The following is a 27856-nucleotide window of genomic DNA, read 5'->3' as shown; positions in this document are numbered from 1 at the left end:
TCACTAGGTTTGATTCAAAGAAGAAGATACTTAGAAAAGCGCCTTCAAAACCAAGCATCGTTTGTATGAGTGGTTAGTCATGCCATTCGGCCTATTTAATTAACCAACTACATTTATGAGGTTAATGAATGATATACTGCGCCCTTTTATAGATTCATTTGTTATTGCTTATTCAGATGATATACTTGTATATAGTGCTCCTTGGGAGGAGCACATCTCACATTTGACGTAGGTGCTGGAGACATTAAAGAAGCACCAACTACTAGCTAATATCAAGAAATGTCAGTTTGCACAACAATTTTTGGTGTATCTGGGGTATGTGATAGGTGGAGGAGCGCTGAAGATAGATCTTGCCAAGATGGAGGCCATCATGAAATGACCAGAGCCTACCAATGTTTCTGAGGCGAGGAGTTTCGTTGGCGCAACACAATATTTGAGGAAGTTCATAGCCTTGTTTTCAGTGGTAGCAGTGCCACTCCATGCCATAACAACACGTGGCAAGAGTTTCCAGTCGGGAAAGGGTCAACAAAGGGCCTTTGAGGAGCTAAAGAAAAAGACTAGTCGAAGACTAGTTTTGGCATTACCAAATTTGCAACAACCCTTTGAAGTGGAGATAAGTGCGAGTGGGTATGCTATGGGAGTAGTATTGATGCAGGGAGGAAGGCTTGTACGCTACTATTATGAAGTATTTCATTTGTCAGTTCTCAACTACCCTACCTACGACAAGGAGCTCTATGCTCTATCGCAAGCTATGAACAAGTGGAAGCACTATCTGATTGGAAATGAGACAATAATCCACACATATCAACAACCATTATAGTACTTGTAGGCCCAAAGGAAGCTACAACAGACTGGGCATTACAAGTGGATGGGGTTTCTACAACAGTTTTATTTAGTGATCGCGTATAAGAAGGGAAACACAAACAAGTTGGCTGATATGTTTTCAAGGCCATTCACATCAAAGATCACAACTTCGGGAACTCCAATGCACATGGAGCCATTCACCAATGATGCATGTTGAGCATGTACATGTCAAAAGTTCCGAGAAGCATACAACAAAAGTGTGGATTAAAGTTTTTCAGTCACAATTATCATTGTAATCCCAAATTCTGCTTTGTATTGTGAAAATGATTCTAGTATGATTATTAAGCTATGTAACAAAACCCAGATAAGCCTATTATTCTTCTCAAAGGGTTTCATTGTAGGCAGTTTTTTAACCTAAGCAAATTACCTGTATTTGTTAACACAGATAATTGGCAGAGTTCTTCTCCTAGATATATCCCAAAGCTAGGGTGGAACTCATTGATGAGGTCTTCGGTGAGTCCTAGTGTTATAGAGTTGATGTATTTTTATCATACTAGATCATGTGTCTTGAGTTGCAGAATTTGGTTGTCTTAAGGGGTCTGTGTCTATTGTAACGTTCCTCTTCTAAGGGTTGAATTATTGTGATAACTTTGATGTAAAAGTGCATCTAGAAATATTTTTGGTGAATGGTTCCTCATAATTAGAACACCATTACCAAAATATTTTTTAAATCCATTTAGAGGTTGGAAAATGTGTAATTCCTCTCTAGAGTCTTTTAATTAATTTTTCTGACAAAAATAAAAGAAAATAATTAGCCAAAAAATTAATTAAATTATGTCAAAAGTTAATTTGAGAGAAATTAAATTCTCTCCAAGCGGAAAATGATCAAAAGTTCCTCAAAAATTCGTGGGTTGAGAAGAAATTAGTTTTATGAGGTCCTCCATCAAAGGAAAAGTCAATTTTTCAAGAAAAATTAAATATTTGGACCATGGTGGTTGAGTCAAGGATCATTTTTCAAGGAAAAAAGGTTGGAAAAAAATATTTTTTTGGACCAGGATCAAGGCCTTCATCAACAAATTCGATTTTTTTTCCAGATCAAGGGACATGATTTAATTTTGGCAATGGATCAAGCAACAACTAGATGTTATTTTCCACTTGGAGGGGTTTGATCCTCTCATTATCTATATAAGGAAGCTATTGATCTCCTCATTGTATCATGCACTAATTAGAAAATCATTTGATGTACTAATCAGAAAATAATTTGGTTGTGTCTTAAGGGGTCTGTGTCTATTGTAAAGTTCCTCTTCTAAGGGTTGAATTATTGTGATAACTTTGATGTAAAAGTGCGTCTAGAAATATTTTTGGTGAATGGTTCCTCATAATTAGAACACCATTACCAAAATATTTTTTAGACCCATTTAGAGGGTGGAAAATGTGTAATTCCCCTCTAGAGTCTTTTAATTAATTTTTTTGGCAAAAATAAAAGAAAATAATTAGCCAGAAAATTAATTAAATTATGTCAAAAGTTAATTTGAGAGAAATTAAATTCTCTCCAAGTGGAAAATGATCAAAAGTCCCTAAAAAATTCGTGGGTTGAGAGGAAATTAGTTTTATGAGGTCCTCCATCAAAGGAAAAGTCAATTTTTCAAGAAAATTCAAACCTTTGGACCATGGTGGTTGAGTCAAGGATCATTTTTCAAGGAAAAAAGGTTGGAAAAAATATTTTTTGGACCGGGATCAAGGCCTTCATCAACAAATTCGATTTTTTTCCAGATCAAGGGACATGATTTAATTTTGGCATGGATCAAGCAACAACTAGCTGTAATTTTCCACTTGGAGGGGTTTGATCCTCTCATTATCTATATAAGGAAGCTATTGAGCTCCTCATTGTATCATGCACTAATTAGAAAATCATTCGATGTATTGAGCTAAACTCACCTGGAATATTTTTAATAAAAAGTCTTTGGGGTTTCAATTCAAGTTGTCTCTCACTTGATGATTCATGGTATGTGCTGAATGGGTTTAATGCTCTAATTTTATACCTTAACTGAAGATTATTGTTTCATAGCCGTGGTTGGACTATCTATTAGCAAAGGTATCTTTCTTTAGGTTTTGGGCTAGAGTAAATACCTTGAAGCTGGTAGATCTAGCAGGTATCTCTAGATCTCTAGTTTATTTGTGTGAATTGAACCTCTATGAAGCTGATGATCTATCTTTCAAGTGTGTAGAGATGTTTAGGTGATTCAACTCTTGGTGATAACCCAAGTTCATTGACTTTGAGGTGACCGCACCTTGTTTGGACTCTGAGCTTATCTAACGATTTATTGTGTAGAGTTTGGATTGGTATATCAAAATACAAATTATTTCTCACTTATTTCCAAAATTTATTTGGGCTATAATGATTTATTAATTTTATTTTCTAACTAGAGCTTGATTTCAATTGTAAATAGTGTAAATAATTTTGTAAATTATTTCTAACCCTTGTATATTATTTATTGTATTTTGTATATAACATTGCGGGGTTTTTATTTCCATTCTTTTTTCTAGAAGGCGAGATTGGCTCTATTTATTTAGCTTGCAGGTGTGAAGGCTCAAGGATTTCAAGGATAAATTTGATTGTGAAGAGCCTTAGTCCTCTCCTAGCCTAGATGGCTAGGGTTTCAGGGCATAGAGGCGTAAGGAGGAGTCGTACAAGGAGAAGATCAAGGTCGTTTTGGGTTTGAGGCTTCATCTAGGGGCCTAGAGGCCTAGATCTAGCATACCCACCTATCCAAGCTTCAACGCCTAGCCTAGAAAAAGAGGCCACTAGCCTTAGGAGGGTTTTTTCATTGAAAATTTATGGTTTTTGTGTCATTTGCTAACATCCATAACTTATTGCAGGTGTCTCTTGTGGGTTTCCATTATTGATTTGGGCTTTAAAGATTATTTTTATACTTATTTGAGGCAACCACAGGGTTCAAAGGGCTAATCTACCCTAGTCGCAGGGATTTATAGCCCTTGAGGCTTAGCTGCAAACCTAATCAGCCAAGAAACCCTAGTTGCAAACCTAACTGAGCCTTGGAGACTAGGCCACAAGGGATTTTAGGGTGTTACACTTGCTCATTTTTTTTCCTAATCTCTCTTTTGTTGCAGATCTAAAGGCATTGATCTCAAGGGTTTTCAAGTGATGTTCATTGTTATTTTGCCATTGTGAATTTTCTAGGTCATTAGGGCTTGAAGTAAATTTATCTTTGCGGCTAACTTTTTGTGTTTGCAAGCCCTAATTCACTTCGAAGAAGGGTTAAAGGGCTGATCTCATCATATCTTAACCATCTAATGCCATCTAGCCTTAGCCGTGAGGCCTAGTGTCTCTTGCTCACTAGGCCGCAAGCCTCATTGGGCTTCCTAGCTCTAGCTGCAATCCTTGGAGGGCTAGATCCATCACACACATTTGTTTTAAGGCTGATCCATTATTTGCATATTTGTTTGGGCTATAACAATTTGTGGTTGCATTGGTCCAAAAGATTTTTTGCTTGTGTTTCAAGCTAACCCTTTGTAAGTGCAGGCATTGGAGGAGGGACTTCTCTGTTTGGTATCCCCAACCTTGGCATAGGCCACTAGGCCTAAGGGTTTGCATCTCTTGTCCCCATCTCTCTCTTTTCACTATTAGAATTTGCGTCAGATCTGAAGTATTAACAACGGTGGCATAAGTGACATAAGTGGTGGCACACAATCATTTAGAAAAGGGTCCTAAATCTAATCTAAACAACCTCAAGGTCCTAAAAGTCATTCCATAATTGTTTAAAGTTTTGCCATTGGAATAGTGACTGAATTCAAGTGGATTTTGGGACTGATATTGTGCAATTTGTGGGCTGATCTTTAACAATGATATAGTGCAAAAGGAACTCTTGGATATCCTAAGTTACATTGGTGTCTTAACAAGAGCCTTTCTTTGCATCTCTTACGTTTCTTCTTGCATCATTAAAAAACATTAGAGTCTCTCTCTCATTTCAAATTGTTAAAGTGCTAGTTGCATTTTGCATATTGCATCTCTGCATTATCATTTCACTTTGCATAACATATCTTAACTATTCTCTTTGGCATACCAACCCTTGCATTTTCATTGTATCTTATTGCATTCTTGGCATCCCACTTTTTGTGATTGCATTAGTTTTATTAAATATCATTGTTAGCAATCTCATATTTCATTGTGCTTAAGAAAAATTGCATCTCTCTCTTGTATCTAATTGATTCATAATATAGGTAATGAAAAAATATTGTTTCTAATTGCTAAGTAACATAAGAATACATTGCTCTCATTATTGTGCTCCAAGTTTATCTTACATGAAGAATCTAATAAGCATCCTGGATAATTGGAATTGCTCATATGGTTTCATTGAGATACATTGTTTTCTAAAGTGCTCTTTTAATTTCTCTTGTCATCTCGTGTTAAATATCATTGTGAGCATCTAAATTTCAAGCAATTTAATCTTGATTGGAGCATTTAACATATCTCCAATCTCATTGAAACAATCACTCATACCTTGCACTTTCATTTTAGGACTAGGAGTGCATTTCTAAAATTTACCTTTAAGCATAAGCTTGGTTGAAATAAAGATAGGAACACCTTCTTCACAGAATTTGAGGAGTCTAGATCCTCATTCACAGTTAACATAGGTGACCTTGTAGTTCTCTTGTGGGCAATCCCTTGTAGGAACAGAGGCACCTAGGTGGTTAGAACTCCACTGGAGGTATCATTAATGAGGCCTTAGTCTCCTTCCTTTGGGCTTCGCTCTACAACTTGTGTTCGAGACTAGTTTCAAAAGAATTGAGAGGAAGGATTCACCTAGACTGGGCATCTAATTAAAATTAAACAAGATCTTGCATCACATATTAGGTGTAGGTCTTGCAATTCATTTAGAATAGAATTAAATCTCGCTGCAATTGATTAGCTAGTGACTTGGAATATTAATCTATATTGAGCAAGAAATTAACTTAAAGACACTGGTCTCTAAGTCTAATCTTGAAGAATCTAATCAAATTGTGCTTAATAATCTCACTTGCCATTTAATTTTAACCTAAGTCGCTAGGCCATTTAGTTGTGTCTCCTTGACTTATTGGTTCCCAACAAGTTTCTCATCATCTCATCGATAAGGACTACCCCCCTTAGCTTGCATTTAGGAGACAACTTAAACGGAGAGGGCAGGGATTAGAGTGACAACCCCTCGCCTGAGCGTTGTCGCATTTTAGTTTTCAATTTGAGTGACAACATTTTCTGGCACGGTTGCTGGGGACAAGTTTCTTGTTCTTGGTGCCTCGAAATCATTTCATCCTCACCTTTTCCTTAATCCGACACTGTCACAACATTTTCTGGCGCCGTTGTTAGGGATAGAATTTTTCGTTCTTGGTTTTCACGACTAACATTTTTATTTTTGCATTTTGGATTTTGGAGTTTGTTTCCTATTCAAGTGGTGACTCCACTTATTTCATTTCTTTTGCAAGGATTTCTGCATGAAGCTTTCTTCTTGTAAAGTTCTTGCTAATCTTGTACAGGGAGCTCACTCTAATATCCAGTTGCTCGTGAACAAGACATCATGGACTTGCTCGTCGCTTGTGATTTTACTAACATTCAAGGTTATCCTGATGATATTCTGGACGAAGTCATCGAAAACATCGATGAGGTCCCTCTTTTTCAAGATAACAATGCCTTTAGTACCAAGATGCACCTTAAGGATTTGAACCTCTGTATGAGCAAGTGTCGCTCGTGAGGAAGACATCATGGACTTGCCCGCCCCTTGTGATTTTACTATCATTCAGGTTTATCCTGATGATGTTCCGGATGAAGTCATCGAAGCCATTGATGAGGTCCCTCTTTTTAAGTATAAGAATGCCTTTATTACCAAGATGCACCTTAAGAATTTCAAACTCTGTATGAGCAAGTGTCGCCTATATTCTGACCATGAAGATATATGTGTTGTAAAATGTAACTAGGTTCGGTCTTCATAATGACATGTAATTGTGACTTTTGTAAATGATGAAAAGAAGAGAATAAAATTATTTTTGTAAAGATTGCTTCATGGGTTTCATGAGCAAGAAATTTTGTTTATTAGTAGCTCCCATTGAGAGCCTTAGGAGTTATCATTAGAGTCAAAGAGTCTATGTCATGTTTGAAGCACCCTTCTTGGGGATATATCAATGTATACGAGTCTACAAAATGTCTAGATAGCCCTCCAACGACAAGTACTAGCCATCCTCTTCAAGTCAACCTCCGAATGAATAAATTAAACTCATTACGGCTCACCATTAAAGGGGCACATCCCTTCGATAGATTATGCCGGCTTATTTATGGAGACAAACTACTATATATACACATCTAGGCTCTTCGCATTTACACAAAAATTTCGGATCTCCTTTAGGTTTTCGAATGGGTATATCATAGACAAGTTCGATGGAAAGGACAACGGTGAATTCATATACATCTCTGTAATTTCGGATGATAATTACAGTGAAGAAGTCCAGAGGACAATGATGATATGTTTAAGGGTAATCATAGTTCAGGAACCCAGATTCTCTGAGATTCGGATCACAGAAAGAAGGTACTGAAAGGGAAGCGAAGGTCTCTCATGATAAAGGGAATGTAAGGACTTTTCAAGGAATAATAAGGAGTCAAGGAGCTCGGATATAATCACAGTCAAGGAGTTCGGTAACAGGGAGTTCGGACTTCTGGAAACCACATATCAGCATTCTAATGAAGCGGTATGGTGTTATGATAGTGATGAGTTTCCATGTCACTACAGTTCGATAGGAGATGATCTCAGTTCATGGTGATAAGCGAAGAAAGCCGAAGTGGAAGAGGAGTCAAGCAGAAGGCTGACTATCAAGAGAGCTGGTGTCTTGGTCTTGGAGTGGCTAATAGGTCAAGGGTCTTGGTCTTGGTATTCATCGATCGAAATCTCTATAAGAAGAAATTGTGCGGGTTTTCCTCTCAAAGAGTGAGAGGTTTTGGCCCCGGCTCATAACCTAGATGTTGTGCCTCTTTTATATTTATGTTCATGCATTGGTTATTGTTTGATGAAGAAGAACACTAATAATCTAACAAGAAGAAGATCCTAATCTAATGAAGAAAAATTCATTCACAAACAGTTATTAATCAAAGAGAAATCACCTAATGCTAATGTCCTAGATTTCTCAACAGTATGGATGAAGCTTTTTGTTACCATCTTAATTGTAGATGCTTTGAATTGGTTCTTAGAATTCCTTGATAACACCTTTGACTCTTTACAATCAATTATTGATGCCTTTGAAGATAAATATGGAGATAAGGAAAAGGTCAAAGCGAAAGTTGAAGTAAAGGAAATTAAAGGGCCTGAAAATGATCTCATCAAGGAATTAACTTAGATGATACAAGATATGCAACTCAACCAAGCTCAACTCGTTAAGAACATGGAAGCAAATCATGAGAAGGAAATGAGTTCCATGCAGAAAAGGTTGCAAATCATGGAAATTAATCACTCTAGTCAGATGACCACCATGCAAAATCATTTGATGAAAACCATGGAACTCAATCAAGAGAAATTAATAATAGATCATGCTAAGCAAATGAGTACCATGGAAAATAGGTTAATGGCTATGAAATTGCTCATTATAATCATATGATCACTTTTCAAGACATGATAGATACCACGGAGGTTAATCACACACAATGAATGAAAACTATGGAAGCTAATCAGAGGACTCTACAAAAGAGGCTCGAGGAAATGGAAAGATCACAAGTGCGGGATTTCAACATATAGAGCAGATGAAAAGTGTAAAAGGAACAAAGAACTTTTGACAGATCATAAGCCTCCTAGTCTGCTGAAGTAGGATCCATTGTTATGAAGAGGTCATTAATTCCATTGAAAGGTGTCCAAGTGATGGCGACTTGGATAGAAAGGAAGCTGAGGGGAATCATATTGATGTGTGCAAGATTGATCCATCATCCTTGACAGAGTAGGTTCAGGAAAAAGAAGAGGAGCATGTCACAAAAGTCTTGGATGCTTCAAATTTTCCATATGAGAATTTTCAAGATCAAGTAGAAAGTTTTACATCGATCACATCAACATCAACGTCACTGTTTGTCAACTTAATTGTCTTAAATTGATTACATAAATTATTGACCGGAGTTGGTAAACTTGTGAAGTGCACAATATATGCTAGAAGCCTTTTTATTGAGTTGGATTTATTAATTGATTGAGTTATTGGAAATGTGTTTTTAAGTTTTGTATTCCTATTTCAAAATGAAATTAACATTGCTATCTAGTGAGAATAAATCGATTATGAATTTAAAGCAATATTTCTTACTTGAAAAAAATGAAACCATAAAGAAATCACACTTGCCGAATGAAAACTATATTAACTCACACTTGCAGAAAGAAAACTATTAACTCACACTTGCTGAATGAAAACTAGATTAACTCACACTTGCTTCAAGATTGAAAGTTCAAGAAAGTAACTACAATGAAACCACTCTTCTTCTGAAATTAAACTAAGAGTACTTTCAAATAACAATGCTTTGAACATAAAGCTAAAAGAAATCTATATACCTAAATCTATAGAGAGAAACATCTTATGCTATCAAGTTGAAATGCTTTTTGATGAAATTCCAAAGAAATCACAAGGAAACTACTGGTATTTTTATGAGTCGAATCAAGTGCATAAACTGTAAAACTACCATAAGAAGATCAAAATTATAAATGGCTAGGATTAATATTTCTATTTGATGATCCAAAAACAACTAATAAAGAATTTTGCTATTGCTTTTTTTATCAAAAGAAATATCAATGCTACTATCTAATCTAAAATCAAACTAAGAATTATGAAATGAACATATGCAAAAATACTACAACAAATAATAACATAAAGGGAAATCTACTAGTTAAAAACCCTCACTGTTTGCAGGGGCCCTCCACAAACAGACGGTCTCAAGCTTCAACGAACAGTTAACTGTGCATCAAGTCTTCGAGGGAGCTTCCACTAAATAAAAACACAGGTTTCGTAACAATTACAATCACAAAATATTCATTCATGTCGTCCCCTGTTTTGTCTTGCCTTACGGTATTTATAAAAGCCATTTAATAAATGTTTGAGGCTTTCATGCCTACTTTCGGCTAACAGAGTTCTAATTCAATTATCAAACTGAGAAGTGGATAACGATTCGCTCACGATTTGCTATTCGACAAAGCAAATCGTGAGGCGTTTTCATATCGGACTCTCACTCGCTTGCTCCAGCTACGTGTTGACTTTTGCCTTTGACCACGTGTTTTAGGCTTTCTTCTAACGATTTGGTGCAGATGGATAGGAGGAGATCGTTGAGCGGAACCTCTTTTTGCCCATATCTCTCTTTCCTTGAATGGTGCCTCGGACCCTGTTCAACAATGGAGTTGGCTACATAAACGGATGTTAGTTGCAAAATTGGACGAATCCGGTAGTCAATGCAAAATTTAATTTAATAATAAGGAACATTTATGAAATATGAAAAATAGGATAATTAATACCTTACCTATGTCAAAAACTTGAAATTTGATGCATATCAAGTTAAAAGTAGTGGTCAAGGAGAAGGAAAATGAGTGAAGAAGAGTGTCAAGATGAAGCATTCATGAGGCTCTACAGTGACAAATTGCTAGAAACAAAAGTAAAAAGTAGAAAAGAAAAAGGAAGAAGTTTGATGCATCTGATGATCGGGAACAACATGATATTCAGATAAGTCAAAGTCCTAGCATCTTCAGAATTCAACATGGCACACCAGAGAAGCAACCCATGGATCTGCTTGAAAGTTTGCAGATGCTCAACATGAACTTCATTGAAGACATATGATGCCACATGACATATCTGTATTGTATTTCTAACCTTATTCTTTTAGATTAATTTTCATATCTGTCATTAGAATACGATTTTATTCCTGTCATTAGGATAACTTTCATTTCAGTATTTGTATCTAATATTTCTAGATCTCATTGTTAGACATGATTTCTATCACGACAATTGATTATATGATGATTTTGATTTATATTAGAATGGATATCTACTTGATGTTTCTTTGTTTTCTTGGACACAAGATTCTGGATTCTCACATTCCTTAGATGAAGCAATGTGTCTCCAAGAAGAGCTAGATGTTGACCATGTACATGTCAATAGTTCCGAGAAGTAGAGGACAAAAGTGTGGATTAATTTTTTTTAGTCATTAACATCATTGTAATCCCAAATTCTGCTTTGTATTGTAAACGTGATTATAGTATGACTATTAAGCCATGTGATAACACTTAGGTAAGCCTATGATTCTTGTCAAAGGGTTTCATTGTAGGGAGTTGTTTAATCTCATCAAATTATTTGTATTTGTAAACACAGATAATTGGCAGAGTTTTTCTCCCAGATATACCCCAAAGCTAGGGTGGAACTCATTGATGAGGTCTTAGGTGAGTCCTAGTGTTATTGAGTCAATGTTTTTTTATCATACTAGATCATGTGTCTTGAGTCCCAGAATTTGGTTGTGTCTTAAGGGGTCTGTGTTTATTGTAAAATTCCCCTTCTAAGGGTTGAATTATTGTAACAACTTTGATGTAAAAGTGTGTTTAGAAATATTTTTGGTGAATGGTTCCTCATAATTAGAACACCATTACCAAAATATTTTTTAGACTCACTTAGAAGGTGGAAAATGTGTAATTCCTCTCTAGAGTATTTTAATTAAATTTTTTGGCAAAAGTAAAAAAAGCCAGAAAATTAATTAAATTATTTCAAAAATTAATTTGAGAGAAATTAAATTCTCTCCAAGTCGAAAATTATCAAAAGTCCCTCAAAAATTCGTGGGTCCAGAAGAAATTGGTTTTATGAGGTCCTCCATCAAAGGAAAAGTTAAATTTTCAAGAAAAAGTAAACCTTTGGACAATGGTTGTTGAGTCAAGGAGCATTTTTCAAGGAAAAAAGGTTGGGAAACATATTTTTTGGACCAAGATCAAGGCCTTAATCAACAAATTCGAATTTTTTCCAGATCAAAGGACAAGATTTAATTTTTTCATGGATTAAGCAACAACTAGCCATTATTTTCCACTTGGAGGGGTTTGATTCTCTCATTATCTATATAAGGAAGCTATTGAGCTCTTCATTGTATCGTGTACTCATTAGAAAATCATTCGATGTACTGAGCTAAGCTCCGCTGGAATAGTTTTAATAAAAAGTCACTGGGGTTTCAATTCAAGGTGTCTCTCGCTATATGATTCATGTCATGTGCTGAATGTTAATTTTATGTTTTAACTGAACATTATTGTTTCATAGCTAGTGGTTGGACTATCTATTACATGTATCTTGCTTTAGGTTTTGGGCTAGAGTAAACACATTAAAGCGGTAGATCTAGCAGGTATTTCTAGATCTCTAGTCTATTTGTGTGAATTGAATCCCTATGAAGCTCATGATCTATAGTTCGAGTGTGTAGATATTTTCAGGTGATTCAACCCTTGGGGAAAACCCAAGTTCATGGACTTCGAATTGACCACACGTTGTTTGGACTCACAACTTATCCTATCGATTAATTGTGAAGAGTTTGGATTGATATATCAAAATACAAATTATTTCTCTTACTTATTTCCAAAATTTTCTTGGTCTATAATGATTTATTTGCTAAATAGAGCTTGATTTCAATTGTAAACAATGTTTTAAAAACCGGAACCAGTGACCGGACCGGTCCACATAATGAACCGGGTTCGAACTGGAAAGGTCAGGTCTAAACGAACCGGTTTAAAAAAAATACATTAAATAATTATTTTTAATGAAAAAAACTATTTTTAAGATTTAAAACCATGATTCCAAGCGAATAGAAACAAAATATGCAAGGTTTGCTCATCTATATACCGTGTAAAGGTGAATATATCAAAATTGCATCGAGTGCAATACATATCTGCAACAAATACATAATCAATGAGGCTCTAAATGGCCTCTAGAGTTCGAAAACGATGCTCTAAGCTATGGGGTCACTGAACTACTACAAGTCTACGTATCAGTGATCAACAACATGATCAGTCCTCATCATGCTCAAACTCATCACCACTACTAGACAAGAGATCATCAACATGAGCTACATAAATAATATGGCTCCGAGTTTGAGGACTCCTAAAACTCCTCTACAACTTTAGTAATAGTAGCAAAAATAGACATCAAAACTACAAATCACTGATCAACATGGTCACTTATGAAACTTATCATTGATTCAATGCTACTAGAAATACATAAACATCATCAACAAGAGATACATAAACATCATCTAGCTAAAAGTCTTCAGAGTTGGATTGCTCAACCTTATAACATGATAGAAATTGAAAAGGTTTAACATGCCTGACCAATGATTTTGGTTCGAGTGAAGGGTTCATCTCCTCAACCTTATCATGTGGTAGAAAAAGATTAACAAGCCTAACCAATTGTTTTCCTTTGAGTGCAGGATACATTCTTGTTAAGGCCATGGTAGAGGAGTTCAATAATCAATACCACCAACATCAACAAAGTTCAACAATCAATGCCACCACGATCAAGGTTCTTAAAGGGCTTCATGCTCTTGATCAAATGCCAATCTCATAACCTCACACATGATATAATCAAATGGAAATTGCAAACACCCAAACCATGAAATCCTGAAAACCATTAAGTTTGCTGAATTTTGAGTGAAATCTAAAATTCTAGTTTCTCCATATGAAATCCAATGAGGTCGAAACCACTCTCAAACATCCTGAGTCATTTCATGGTAATGTTAAAAATTTAACAATACCATTAATTGCCAACATTGTTAGGGTTGAGATGTGTCAGGAAAATGAGAGGGTAGGCATGTTTTTCTTGGAGGGACTATTGTTTCTTTCTAGAAGGCAAAATTGGCTCTATTTATTTAGCTTATAGCGGTGAAGGCTCAAGGATTTCAAGGATAAATTTGATTGTGAAGAGCCTTAGTCTTCTCCTAGCCTAGGCAACTAGGGTTTTAGGGCATAGAGACCTAAGGACGAGTTGTACAAGGAGAAGATCAAGGTTGTTCAGGGTTTGAGGCTTGATCTAGGGCCTAAAGGCCTAGATCTGGCATACCCACCTGTCCAAGCTTCAACGCCTAACCTAGAAGAGGAGGTTGCTAGCCCTTGGAGGGCTTCTTTATTGAAAATTTATGGTTTTTGTGTGATTTGCTAACATCTGAAATTTATTGTAGGTGTCTCTTGTGGGTTTCCATTATTGATTTGGGCTTTAAAGATGATTTTTGTGCTTATTTGAGGCAGCCGCAGGGTTCAAAGGGCTAATCTTCCCCAGCCACAGGGATTTCTAGCCATTGAGGGCTTGGTCGCAGACCTAATCAGCCAAGGAACCCTAGCCACATGCCTAACTAGGCGTTTAAGACTACGACACAAGGGTTTTTAGGGTGTTACACTAGCTCAATTTTTTTTCCCTAATCTCTCTTTCATTGCAGACCTAAAGGCATTGATCTCAAGGGTTTTCAAGTGATTTTCATTGCCAATTTGCCATTGTGAATTTTCTAAGTCATTAGGGCTTCAAGTAAATTTATTTTTGTGACTAGCTTTTTGTGTTTTCAAGCCCTAATTCGCTTGGAGGAAGGGTTAGAGGGTTGATCCTAGCCGTGAGCCCTAGAGACTCTTGCTGACTAGGCCGCAAGCCTCGTTGGGCTTCCTAGACCTAGACGCAACCCTTAGAGGGGTAGATCCATCAGACACATTTGTTTTGAGGCTGATCCATTATTTGCATGTGCTTGGGCTAACCAATTGTGGTTGCAGTGGTCCAAAAGGTTTGCTCCTTGTGTTTCAAGCTAACCCTTTGTAAGTGCAGGCATTGGAGGAGTGACTTCTCTCTTGGGTATCCCCAAACTTGGCATAGGCCACCAAGCTTAAGGGTTTGCATGTCTTATCCCCATCCCTCTCTTTTCATTGTTAGAACTTGCATCAGATCTGAAGTATTAACAATAGTGGCATAAGTGACATAAGTGATGGCACACTATCATTTAGAAAAGGGTTCTAAATCTAATCTAAACAACCTCAAGGTCCTAAAAGTCATTCCATAATTGTTTAAAGTTTTTCCATTGGAATATGTTGATTTTTGAGTAGCTTGGGAGGTACTCCAAGCCCCCCAGGGTTTGGGATTTGGAGGGTGAAACGTCACAAAAGTATTTTTGTGGGCTTGGAACCCAGGGTTGGGATTTTGCACCCATCGATGTTTGGGTCAAAATCATGAGGCATTTTCTACATGTGATGTCTAGAGATGATAAAGGGTGTTGAGGAGAATGAAATGCAATAAGAATTGTCGAAATCCGATTTGTAGAAGATGAGATATGAATTTTTGAAGTTAATAATTGATTTTTGGTCTTTCAAGTCTTGTAGGCTAGAATATAGTTATGCCAAAAGTCATGTCTCTTGGGCAATTCAGTGGAGCCCTCTTGTTTGGTATAAATTGTTGTATTATGTAACTAGGTTCGGTCTTCATAAATGTATTTGAGTCACAATGAAATGTACTTATCAAAAGAATGAAGAAAATATTATTATTATTATTATTATGACTTATTAAAGCATGGGTTTCATGCTTGGGTCATCTTGTTTTAGGTCAAAGTCCCCATTGAGGACTTCTAGGATTTATTCTGAGTCATTAGAGTCATTGTCCATTAAAAGAGACCCTTCTTGGGCTTTTGAATCATGTAAAAAGAATTATTTTTGAGTCAAAAATGAATTTAGTCTCCTCCACATGAAGTGGACCTCAAGAAGATCAAGTCGACCTTAGGAAGGGTAATTCGACCTCACTGGAAGGCTATATATACAAGGCAGTTCAAATTCATTGGGAGAAATTAACACTCTCTCATAGAGTTCAATATCTAGAAGCTAGAAGCTGGAAAGTGCGAAGTTGGAAAAGAGTTGTAAAGAGGCTAAAAAAAGTGCGAGTTTTTGGAGGAAGATAGAAAACACCAAGATCGAAATTTTGGGCCATATCTCTCTCACTTTTGAGGAGTATCTCGAGAGATCGAAGTTTTCTTTGTCTAGTCGAAGTTGTTGCTACTGCTGCTGGGTCGAAGTTGCTACTGCAAGTTGATGCTGCTAGGTCGAAGTTGCTTTTGAAGGGTTATCATCTACAAGACAAATTGAGGGTTGACTTGGTGTGGAGGAATTCTTTTATAGGTCGAGAGTCTTGGATTATCTCAAGAAACTATAGAAGGAAGAATTGTTCATTGGGTTTCCCCTAGATAGGGGTTTTGCCCTAGTTGTTTTCCTACATCTGTTGTTCTTGTGCTATTGTTTTGGCAATTGCTTGATGAACTAAAAGATAAAAGAAGAACATAAAGATAAAGAATCACAAGTAATATAAGAAAATCTTTCTGCCTTTTTGATTTTCTAATATGGTATCAGAGCTAAGGTGAAGAAGAGAAAAAAGGGCAGTTTTGAGTATCTACTAAAAGGAGTCTATAGGATTGATCAAGGGATCATATAAGGAGCTCTTATGAGAAAAGAAGCTCACTATCTTCAAGGACAATGTCTAACAAGATAGAGAGTGAGAACAAATTGGAAGGAGCATCATACTATGGGTCACGAAAGAAGAGAATTGATCTCATTCTTGAAAATAACAAGGTCTTCGATTTTGTCAAAGGAAAGGTGAAGAAACCTACCGAAGAATCCAGTGATGCAGACAAAGTGAAGTATAGAGAGTCATAAATATTGGCTATGACATTGATGGTAGAAAACATAAAGGACAATCTTGTCCCATACATTTCCAATATAGATCATGCTCAAGAAATATATGAAGCTTTATCAAAATTGTTCACTATCAAGAATATCGACCAAGTAGCAAGTTTGAAGAATGAATTAAGGACTACAAAAATGACAAAGGATGACACTGTGACTTCCTTATTTGTAAGGATTTCTAGAATTAGAGACGAACTTCAAGCCACAGATGAAATTGTACCTGGAAAAGGAGCTAGTAATTACTCCATTGTTGGGATTGCCACCTACATGGAGTTCTTTTGCTTTAGGTCTCAACAACTAGAAAGGAGCTCCTACCTTCGAGCAGTTATGGAATGCTTGCACCCAAGAAGAAATGAGAATCTCATTAGTATCGAACAATCAAGAAGAAAAGGTTTCAAATGCAAACTCTGCTTCTCACAAGAAAGGAAACTCCAAGAAGTCAAGAGGGCCAAGAAGGAAGGTCGATATGTCGAAGATAGAATGCCACTAATGTCACAAAATGGGTCACTATAGAAGTGACTATCCTGACAATCCGAAGAACAAGAAAAGAAACAAAGACCCAACCAATGTTGCTAAAGAAGGGTCTCCAAAGAAGAATAAGCCCAAAGAACTGGATATAAGGGACTTACACTACTAAGTCCTTTGATCTAAGCTTTAGTTATTTCATTTTTGATTTCTAGTTTTTGTAGGTTTAACATATTTTGGATAAACATTTTTGATTTGTTTTATAAGGTTGTAGGTTTCCCTCAAGCTTAGAGGGAGCTCTCACCAGCCTCCAAAGATAAGTATCTTGTTACCTTTCTTTATTTTTAGTTCCTTACTTTTCTAGTTTTGCTTGCATTTAATACTAATCACATTTCTATTCATATTTTCCTTGTTTAGGAAAAACTTGCTGAAGACTCAAGGAAGGCGGCCTCACAAGACAAAGCATTGGAATTACAAGGTTTGTTAAGAAACAAGAGGTATGTTTTGAACTACAAGTTTTGGCTCTCTTCATATTCATTCTTGATATACTATTACTAACATCATTGTGTCCAGCGTTCTTGAATCTTAAAGATTCTTGATTGGGTGATTCGCCATTAGATAAATTTACCCTCCTCATATCTTTGATTACTTGTGGAACCCTAGAAAAGGTCTTTGTGAAAACGCTAACTTAAGGGTATGTTGATGATTATGTGTGAAACCCTAACCTACTTAGGGTTATTGTTGAACAAAAATGCTTGATGCTTTGATAATGTCATGTTTGGTGTTTTGGTATGGTTATGAAAACCCTAACTTGTTAGGGTTGAATGGTGATGTCTGAAATCCCAAACCTTTCAAGTATTGATAAATTAGGATTTTCTATGTTTAGTATTGAAACCCTAGATCATTAGGGTTTGGTAGGGTGTATAAGCAAGACCCTTATAATGTCCTAGAAATGAAATCCTTGGAATGTGTGTTGGTCCGATCAAACCCTAGTCTGATCAAGTTTGTTATATGTCTAACTTTTATTGATATTTGTGTATTTGGGTTTGACTAACACATGTTATGATATGCTTGTGCATGGTGATGAAGTCCTAGATATATGTGTTGACCTAATTGTTGATGGTCATGGGTCCTAGGGTTTGGAACTAAGCCGTAGTCGAAGTTTGATTCTCTAGGATGATAGTATTTGTGAATTCTAGGGGTTTGTAACTAAACCTTAGTAGAAGTTAAAATCCCTGATATATGACGACAATGTGATAATCTGGGATTTATGGCATTGTAGGTGTTGAGAATTAGTAAAATATAGGGTTTACAACAAACCCTAGTGGAAGCTAGTCATGTTGTTAAAGCTCATGCATGAAATCTAGGGTTTTGCACTAAATCCTAGTAGGAAGTCTAACATATGAATTCTAAAGTTAGATTCTTTGTAGATCTATATTTGTTTGAATTTCTTCTAGGGTTTGCAATAGTTTGTAGTAGGGTATGTCATTATCTCTCGAAGAAACATTGAAACCCTAGATGTAATGAAGGTTGTTATGAAATGCCAAAGTCTTGCTGATATAGTCTAGGGTTTATAACAAAAACCATAGCAAAAAGTTGGAAAGTATGTCTCTTTTTTGTAACTAAGTTTGGTTATTTGATGTCTAAAGTTGAATGCTTCCATTGTATGATATGGTTAACTTCATGCTTCTAAGTTCCAATGCGTCTCTTCATCCTCCAATACAATGATTCATTTGTGCAATTGAGTAAATAAGCTTGCTAATCAAGGGAATAAATGGACACTTCATATTGTGTTTCCTTGCCAAATTTGGGGCATTGAACATGTCCTAGTGCTACCTTCCTGGGTAGGAGAGGTTAATGAAGGACCTTATTTGGTGGTTTCAACCTCTAAGAGAGTGACAAGTCCAAGGTGCACCCTTCAAATGGTAGATGTCACGTGAAATTATGATGGAACAAAGTGGGGAGAAAGGGAAGGCTCCAAGCCACATGCCATGGAATAAGGGTAGCTATGAGGAGGAAAGCCCACCTCTTAGGTGTATGAATGTAAGAGGGAGCAATCATGGTACATGAGTTACCCTGACCTATTTTTTTTCACCCTTCTTCATTTGCCTTTGCTTTTTATTGATTTTTGTTCATTTTATTGCTCAGGGCTTAAGGGGATGAGAGCATCATGTGTAAGATATAATAGTTATTACCCCCTTAAAGTGAGGTAGTTCATTGCCCACCAGGTAGGGACATTCATGGGTTCCTTAATGATGTAAGGGGCACTCATAGGGGCCCTAGGAACCAGGGTGATGGCCATAATGATAGGGGTAGAACTCATGGTTGGCTTTTTCCCACGTGCTAAATTTTATTGTCCGGGCCATCTTTTGCATTTTGTGGTACAATTTAATGTTGTATGTGGCCATATTATGCTTTTATATTTCATTTTAGCTGCATTAACCTCTGGGGACCCAATGGACAAATGTGGTCCCAAATTGGGAAAATGTGAATTAGTGCTTGTAATGAGTGGAGGGGAGTAAAATATATGGTGTCGGGAAGCGGGACCACGCAACCAAAGTCAAGGTTTCCCATGTAATGCCATTCCTAAAGCTAATAGCCAATAAAGGAGATCCCACGGGACTGGGATTCATGATTGACCCTTCAGTTGAGGTAAGGGAACAAGAGTACAATCAAACCCCTTCTTTCTTCCCATTAGCCCAATAATCCATGGCAATGTTTGGCCCAAGAAAACAAGCATAACACCCAATTACATAATGAAAAATCATACTTTTGGGGTTGGATGGCCCACCTTCAAACATACGATCATGATAGATGAGCGAGGGTACACAATGGCGGAGAAAAGTAGAACATCAAAGCTATCAATTGGCTGCAAGGGGTTGCCTACTGAGGACAAATCTAGGAGAAAATTTCTCCTATGGGGTTAGCCACTGGTGGTGGGTAATAGGCCTTATTTTTAGTAGGTAAAACAGAAGGGTTGATCACTTTGGTTGTGATTAGTTAATCCTTGTAGCAAACATTTGTACCTTGACAAAAGTTGGAGGTGCCTGCTCCCACATTTGTTGCATAATTGCAGGATGAAATGTTGGCGCTAAATGAATCATTTTGATTTTTGAGGTATACCAACACTTGAGTGTAACAATACATGGTATATACGAAACTGAGCTACTATCTCAAGTTGTTTTCTCAAGTGATCACAATCATGTTACTGCAGATTGGTCAATGTTAGTGTTACCCTGTGATGGAGCATCGTCATGGTGAAATGCTGTAATATTGTCCAATTTTCCTGAAAGAAATTTAGAGAGTTGTGAATACCTGAACGCTAAATGTGTTAGAAAATCAGAAAGGTTGAAAGATTTTCTTATGTTGATAATTACTTGTGATATTCTTATGTTTTTATTATCTTATGTTCTTCTTTTATCTTTGTTTCATCAAGCAAATATCAAAAGCAAAAACATGAAAATCAGGGACACCAGGTATAGGTGGACAACCAGGGCTAAAACCCTTATATAGGGAAAAACCCTGTGAACGAACTCTTCCTTCAGTAATTCAAAATGAGATGGACCAAGACCCTATACCAACAAACCTCTCTCCTCCACCAAGTCTGCCTTTCAATAAGATACAACAACCTTCAATAGTCTCATCTTGTTCAGCAACTTCAGCGCAACACCAACCTAGAAATTTCGACCCCAACTATTGCAATTGCTACAGAATTTCGGCCTCCCAGTGACTGTAGATTTTTGGCCCTCTTGCAATACTCCAGAACTTCACACGTGTGTACTAAGAGAGAAATTTCGACTTCTATTGCTTGTGAGAGAGCTCGTTCTCCTTCGCCATCCTTTTCCTCTTCTTCCTTAGGAGCTTGCACTTCTGTAGATCGAACTTATTGAGTGTGTGTGACAAATGAGGTCGAGTTGCTGCCTTTATATAGTGATTTTGCTAATGAGTTTAGGCCGACTTGTCCAGTTTTGAGGCCTACTAGGTGGAGGAGGCCTAATTGACATATTTTACAATAAAATAAATTTCTTCTTTGACAAATAAATCCCAAGAAGGGTTCTTTAGATTATGATATGGACAAGGACACTTGACATAAACCATAGAAGCTTGCAATGGAGGCTTTGACCTAAAATACTTGACCCAAGCATGGAACCCATGCTTTAATAAGTCAATTTATTTAATAATAAATTTTTTTTTTTTCATTTAATAAATGCATTACATCATGACTTAAGTACAATTATGAAGGCCGACACTAGATGCATTCTTCAACACTCCCTCTTGATTAGGGAGGTATTCATAATTGCCTATATTTATAGAGGTACATCGAAGATCTCCAAAATGAACTACAAAGAGTTTTGGCACACTCAGTGCCTTGGACTAGATAACCAACCAGTGTTATCTATTTGGGTGGGACTAAGATAGACTCAAGCTTTGAGCCAGTCTAGGTACCATCGGGCTTACTTACTAACCATCAACCCAAGGATCTAGGTGTGTATCCAAGATTAGAGCTCCATGAACAATGCCACTCTCCCTCTTCGGGATCTAGACATCAACCCACAGGCTGGCCAAATGTCCTCCCAAGCATCCATCATTATATGCTTCAACTTTCTCTAATAAACTAGATATACCTATTTGTTCGAGCATGCTCCTAAAGTGTTCAACCTTCTCGTGGAGAGATTTTCCTGTGCAAACACAAAACCCCAATCAACCATAAACTTTCAAATATATATGCAAGTAAACACAAACCTTCGGGGTCCTCATTCATTCAGATGTTGCTTATATCATCAAGTTATATAAAATTTTGTTGGAAGCTTTCTCCTTCTTCTTTTAGTACCAAATATATACTTAGTAATTTCTCAATTCATCTAAACTTCTTTCATTGTCATAATGTGCCCTTCCTCTCTGCTGGGGAGACATACCCTTTCTTCTATCCAGGCTCCCTCTCAGCTTAGGGAGATTAACCACTTCTTCCATAACATTGGAGAATCTCTCATGGCTCCATTTCTTCTTATGACATCAAGTTCATCTTAATCATCATAACTTCCTTCATCATGCTCATATGAACATCTTCATCATCTTGAAGATTATGTACCTGCAAATATTCAAAAGAAAGTACAACCAAATACAAATCGAAGCATGAAGTTAACAATATCAAAATTGTGTCAATAGAATGGAAGCATTTAGACTCTAGACATAAAATACGTAGTTAGGTTCATAATTGACAAAAGACACATTTATTTGCATACTAGACTTTAACTTCTTACTAGGGTTTTGTCACAAACTCTAGATTCCATTTCGAGATACATGACCTTAGATAAATCAAATAATAATCCAATCACAGTACTATGCATCTAATGTTTCACTAATATATTCTATGACAGACTCTACGAGGGTTTGTTCCAAATCCTAGATTTTTGTCATCAAAACTATAACATGTCAATAATATCATCAAGTCCTAGAATATCAAACTTTGCTAGGGCATTGTTACAAACTCTACAATTCATAAACTGAAACATGAGCGATAGCAAATAGGTCAACATACTCGCATATGCATATCCAAGATTTTATAATCATGTAGTAGCATATCATAACAATATCTACTAGGTAAAGCCAAGACACAAACATTAATACATTAAAGTTAGATATATAAGAATTTTGACAAGACCAGATTTTCGATTAGGTAGACGAATACACACCTAAGGTTTCATCCCTAGAATCTTACTATGACTATTACCCTGGTCCTAATTTACCAGACCCTAAAATTCATAACTTAGACATTAACAACAAATCCTAAATAATCAAGGTTTCTATCATAACAATACCAAAAATCTAAACATCAAGAGAATAGGATCTATAGACTTCATCATCAACCCTAAGTAGACTAGGGTATCATAATCAATATTAATACCCTTAGGTTAGGGATTTATAGAGAACCTTTTAGGGTTCCATAAGAATGATCAAAATATGATGAGGGTAGATTCAATCTAATGATAATCACCCAAACAAGAATCTTTATGATTCAAAATCCTAGACATAATGATGTTAGTAATGTAGAGCAAAAATTAAAATAACAATGATCATACATTTTATATGAAGAGAACTTTGTAACAAAGCTTATAGTCTAAGACATACTTTGAGATGTTCTTTAACAAACCTTGTAGGACATCAACTCTTAAAAGGCAGAGCTTCTTCCATGCTTCTATCCTTTGAAGTTTCCTTCATAGCCTTTGTGCATTCTGCTAGATTTTTGTTAATTTTAGATAACAATGGTATGTTCTATGCTTTAGTACAATTTATTTCAATGTTCCTTATCAGCCCATTGGAAATTTCCAATTATATCCAATAGCAATCACATTAACTTAAACACATTGACAGTAAATGTAGATAGAACATAAAAACATGTGCAAAAGACAGGCCAAGACAAGAGGACACAAGATGTGGCAGATGCTAGGGAAAAACCCCAATGTGGGGAAACCCTTTGATCAAATCTTCTTATTATTCTTCAATAGTTCAGCAGAGAGAGAGTACAAATATCAAATTAACTTGCCCAAAACAGTCCTGTCAAATCAGCAGTCAACAACAACCAACTACAACCCTAACCAGAAAGCCAATGTTGGTCAAAGCAACTCCAAAATGTCTTCCATGCAGCTCGGTTAACAACAGATAAATTCAGCTTTCCAAGACGGTCAAAGTCAGCCCAAAACAGTTCGGTCAAACCAATCAAAGTTATTAGCATATAATACAAACAAACCTTAATGTGAGGAAGAAACTAAAGATGAAAAGATGAAACAAGGAACAAGATACTTATATTTTGGTAAAATGGTGAAGGCTCCCTCTTAATCCAATCTTTGAGGGATAGTATTCCCTAAGAGTCCTTGGCAAATAGATCTTTGATTTTGGATTCTTTAGTCTTGTTCTTCTTTGGAGGACCTTCATTAAGAACATTCACATATTCTCTTTCTCTTTTCTTATTCCTTGGACTCTTTGGACAATGACTTTTGTAGTGACCCATCTTGTGACAATTGTAACATTCGACTCTGGAGAGGTCCATTTTCTACTTTGGTCCTTTGAACTTCTTGAAGGTTCCCTTCTTGTGAGCAACATAATAGGCATTCAAGGTGTTTTCTTCTTCATTCTCCTTCTTGTTGTTTAGTAATGATATTTTGGCTTCTTCCTAACTACTTGCATTCCACATTTGTTCAAATGTTGGAGTATCCTTCCAACTGTTAAGTCCTGATGCAAAGACACTCCAAGATTTTGGTAGTCCTAGAAGGGCAGTAATTGCGAGCTCCTTTTCCGGGACAACTTCATCTATTGCTTGGAGTTCATATCTGATTCTAGATATGCTTATCAAGTATGATGAAATGGTATCATCATTTGTCATATTAATAGTTCTTAGTTCATTCTTGAGGCTTGCCATTTGACTAGTGTTTTTGATTGTGAATAACTTGGAGAGAGCCTCATACATTTCTTGAGCGGAATTTATGTTGGATATGTATGGAATTAGGTTATCCTTAACTCCATCCACTATTAGGTTCATAGCCACGATTTTGATTTCTCTAAACTTTGCTTTCTCTGCATCACTTGATTCATTGGTAGGCTTCTTGACTTTTCCTTTAATGAGATCCAAAACTTTGTTCCTTTTGAGAATGAGGTCTATACTCTTTTCCCAGGCCCTGTAGTTGGAGGCTCCTTCTAGTTTGTTTCTCCTTTCATTGAGTTTGTCATAGTTCCTGCAGATAGTAGGCTTGTCTCCTTATGTGATCCCCTTTTAATAATCTTTTTCTTGATCTCATTTTTCCTCAGTAGATCCTTTGACCTACCTTTTTCCTTGTTCTTCACCTTAGCTTTGATACCATGTAAGAAAATTAGAAAGGAAAAAATATTTTCTTGTGTTGATAATTACTTGTGATGTTCTTATGTTCTTATTAACTTTCTTATGTTCTTCTTTTATCCTTGTTTCATCAAGCAATTATCAAAAGCAAAAACATGAAGATTAGGGACACTAGATGTAGGTGGACAGCCATGGCTAAAACCCCTATGTTTAGGTGATCTCAATTGATATTGTTTCTGATCTTGGTTTCTGCTTATGCATGTATTTTCCATTAGTTGTTTTTGGCAATCTGTTTTCAAAGTTTTTATGCCAACAAAAAGTAAAAAATGGGGTAATGGTTCATTATTTTCATCCATTTATTTCGTACCAACAATTTGACCATGTAAACTTGAATCTTTGATTTTCCATAAATTTTCTTAGTGAATAAGATGTATATGAGAAATAATGATGTTACAGTGAGATTTGCTGCTTGTTCTCTACAAATACTGATCATTCCTCTATTTGTGACCATGATCATATTATTTTGGAAAGGTAGTTCTATTGGAAAGCCTTGAAGTTATCAGAGAATGAAGAATAATTTTAGGAAGAGCAAAGTCTTTCAGTTGTTGCACCTCCATTAGGAAGTTCTCATTCTTATACTTGCTCAATGAAATTGAAGGCATAAATTCCAACAGAATGCATTGCAGGGTTTTGGGTTAATCATCTTTCCTTGTACACTAACATGAGAATCAATTGATCAAAATGTATTATTTTGGAAAGGTAGTTCTATTGGAAAGCCTTGAAGTTATCAGAGAATGATGAATAATTTTAGGAAAAGCAAGGTCTTTCAGTTATTGCACCTCCATAGGAAGTTCTCATTCTAATACTTGCTCAATGAAATTGAAGGCATAAATTCCAACAGAATGCATTGTAGGGTTTTGGGTTAATCATCTTTCTTTGTACACTAACATGAGAACAATTGATCAAAATGAAAATTCTCTAATGTTAAAGATTGTTGTTTCTCTTGAATGGACAATTCTCAACTGTAAAACAGTGAAGGCACCTATTTAAGTACACAGGTGCCAATTTAAGAGAGTTAGGTTAGGACATATCAAGGAGAATGACAGAGTAGCAAAGAACTAAAAGGTCAGGCATGGGTTTAACAAAGGAAAACATGATAATGTAACATCAGTGGACATGATGGGAGGAGAGACACTTGCTAAAGCATGGGGAAGGTGAATGAGATGATTCTATGGTGATAGATTCTTTGAGTGGCGTAGTGTAGCTTCACAGCAAGTGTTTGAAAACCTTCAACCCTATTTTTTCAGTCTACTGATATACAATGAAATTTCTGAGTATTAGACTAGTAGTAACCCTAGCTAAGTTACTTTGTTGTTGACATATCTGATGATTCTATGATTTAGTTTTTGTGTCTTCTTAAGAACATTCATATCAGGCAGCATATAGCACCCCATTTATTTTTCTGACTTTAGTTATTCTGTCTTTCATGAAGAGTCCTAAATTTTTTACTTTATATGTTTTGTTAATTGGTTGTAATAGAAATATTTTGTGCATGACTTTAAATTTGGTTCCTTGAAGGGTCATGGGTGCAGCTGCACTCCGTAAGTATGTTAGCAGCTTAGGAGGAATTGGTTCATCTCCTGGTATAAGCACAGGTGCTTCATACACTCCCAAGGAGTACAATAAAGAAGTTCTGCCAGAGAAGGTGTGAGTCCTGAACATTCTTTTTGTCAATGAAAGTGAAAGCTTATATGAACTCTTATATAGTAAGTTTCTTGAGCCATAATTACTTGAAGAAATAATACTTTTAGTGGCTATGTTTGTCTTAGTCCAAGATTATGTACTTTTGGTGTTTTACAATTTAGCCTTCCGAACATATGGAAAGCATAAGTTTTACTGGAATAAATTTGGAACACACACATGATATATCACTCTTTGTAATTGCAATTCTTGTGTGCTATTTATCCTGTCTACAAATTTCTGATGTGCCTTCTTATTTGTTTTGTGTCTTTGTGAAATGTTTTTTTTTCTATTCACACAAGAATTGTGAGAAGATGAACAATGTTGTAGGATCACCGGCCAACTTGTCTGTGTCTTTTCTGCTTTTACCCACTTCTTTGCTGTGTTTGTTTCCCTTGACCGTAAAGTTCAGTTCTGAAATATCTTACAATATATTATATGATCAGGGTATACAAATTGTAATAGAGATCAAAGTGTTCAATCTTCAGATTGACAATGTGCTTATTGGTTGCAAGCTCTTTCTGTGTCATTGTGGCCAACCTATGGTATGTTAAATTCTGAAGAATCTGAACCCAGTAACCTGGATAACTTATTTTCTAACAGATTATCTCAGATCTACGAATAAAGCATGACTGGGATCTTAACATAAACAAAAATATTTAGCAGAAGCAAATAACACAACCAATCTCAATCACATAAGAACACAAATATTCTGCCCAATCAACAGTTCTTCATTAAAAATAACTTCAGAACCTACTTGGGCTCCCTTGCTAGGAAAATGGCCCTATGAGGAAATTACATACAATACTGTTCTTAGATCTGATCCAGCCGATCAAGTCCTATATCTGTCCTGGCTGTTCTAGATCTCCCTTGCTGCTCCTTGCACCTTTCTTGGACCTGGCACATTTGAATGGAAGTCCTCCACCCAACCACTGATATCTCCCTCTCACTGTGTTGTTCTCAAGATGTCTTGTGTGTCTTCTCCCTTGGCCTATCCTTTCGTTTATAAACTTGAGTTGTGACTGAATCCACAACCCTAATCTCCAAAGTGATTTACGGTTGAGATTAGATCTCACCTTACTTGAGATTGACAATTGAGATTCATCTAATTCACTAATGCAAAAACCTTTGCATTTGATTAGACAACTCAATTTATTTTATAAAATGAAATTACTTTAATCACTAAAGTAATTGCTAAGGTTAAGGGTGTATTAGGCGAATTCTGCACGCCTAGACACTTAATCTTGTGTAGAAGTACTTGCTCGAGCTACAAATGTCAACATGGTATGCCATCCTTTGGCAG

General features: G+C 36.3%; 1 protein-coding gene across 1 annotated transcript in view; it reads left to right on the top strand.

Moving 5' to 3' along the window:
- FTSH11 (FTSH protease 11) overlaps nt 1-27856 on the top strand; it is a 310557-nt gene that overhangs the window by 7311 nt on the left and 275390 nt on the right. The window contains exon 3 of the mRNA XM_089436336.1: nt 26392-26518. Coding sequence (XP_089292462.1) covers nt 26392-26518 — 127 coding nt within the window. The remainder of the gene's footprint in view (nt 1-26391; nt 26519-27856) is intronic.

Source organism: Pinus tabuliformis, chromosome 5_2, assembly GCF_031772625.1.
Source record: "Pinus tabuliformis cultivar Carrire ecotype Pingquan chromosome 5_2, CPIR1, whole genome shotgun sequence".
NCBI classification, from domain to species: Eukaryota; Viridiplantae; Streptophyta; class Pinopsida; order Pinales; family Pinaceae; genus Pinus; species Pinus tabuliformis.
This window is presented reverse-complemented; position numbering and strand designations above follow the sequence as displayed.